Genomic DNA, 1,159 nt, shown 5'->3' with positions numbered 1-1,159 from the left:
TTTCATAGGGTTCTTTTACAGAATACTTACCTTGGTGATGCACTTGGCTATCTGAAACATATCTTTTAGGATGTTTCTCCTTAACACTTGCAGGTGAAGAGGGATTGGTCACTGAAGACTGGCCAGAAGACTGGCTGGAAGACTGTGGTGTATTTTCCAAAGCGGATAAACAGTAAGAGAAATGGTGTTTGTCTGAATTTCTTTCTTGATTAGTATCTGGACTTTCTGCTCTTTCTCCCATTGTTTTGAAAGCAGTCTCTATTCACATAATTTCAAAGATTCTGTTCTCCAGAAAAGTCCATGACCAAACTGAATAACATTTTCAGAGTCTTCAGATCCTGATGATAGTATTCCTTTCTGGACATATGAATTTCTCCCTAAGTTCAGCTGTTTCGAATTCACATTAGCAAGTAGAAGATATACTTCTTCCCCTACACACAAGGAAGGAGGTAGTCATACAGTCATAAAGTGGAACACCTTTTTACTTCTACAGATAATGAATTTACTAAAAGCAAAACACGCTGGTTACATTTTTCTAAAAGATAAGACAATTTTATCTCTCTTTAATTTCACATACAGTTTGTTTTAGGAGTTGGAGAAAAGACACTGTCATAGTCGAGTTAAGTAACGTAGCATGCTAAGTACCTGACATGAAATTGCTTCTCAATAAATAAAAACTAAATTTGACTCCATGGACCTGAAGATTTATCCTAAACACAAATGGTGCTATTTAACAGGCAATAATGTTAGATGTTGAGCTGCTAACATTATTACAGTATCACTATTTTGTAAGTGTTCTTAGTGCACCTAGAAGTGTATTTTATACACAGAAGGATACATTATATACTACACATCCTACATGAAATAGCTGACCAACCTAAATACTAACACTTAATGTATAAATCTGACAGAGTTTAAAGAGAGATTTAGGAATGGAACTCATTCATAATACGGAGACTGACCAAATACATATGGTGTCCAAACAATGTCAAAGCATTTAACATTAAAAAAATCATTTAACATTGTATTTCACTGGACAAATTATGGATATTAAGTGATATATGGCTACATATTTAGAATCTGACACATAAAATCAAATCAATAAGTTCGTGGACTTTTATCATTACTAATCTTTAAGCACTAGAATTTTTTTCCTTTT

The 1,159-nt window shown here is 33.6% G+C and overlaps 1 protein-coding gene across 1 annotated transcript in view; it reads right to left on the bottom strand.

Annotated features, from left to right (window-relative positions):
* Positions 1–1,159, bottom strand: part of LCA5 (lebercilin LCA5) — a 31,482-nt gene that overhangs the window by 25,505 nt on the left and 4,818 nt on the right. The window contains exon 3 of the mRNA XM_004696532.2: positions 31–431. Coding sequence (XP_004696589.1) covers positions 31–241 — 211 coding nt within the window. The 5' untranslated portion in view covers positions 242–431. The remainder of the gene's footprint in view (positions 1–30; positions 432–1,159) is intronic.

The sequence above is a fragment of the Echinops telfairi genome, unplaced genomic scaffold (genome assembly GCF_000313985.2).
Source record: "Echinops telfairi isolate 266 unplaced genomic scaffold, ASM31398v2 ScPeMD7_3533;HRSCAF=4204_0, whole genome shotgun sequence".
Taxonomy (NCBI): domain Eukaryota; kingdom Metazoa; phylum Chordata; class Mammalia; order Afrosoricida; family Tenrecidae; genus Echinops; species Echinops telfairi.
Note: the sequence above shows the minus strand (reverse complement) of the source record. Positions and strands in the feature narration are given on the sequence as shown.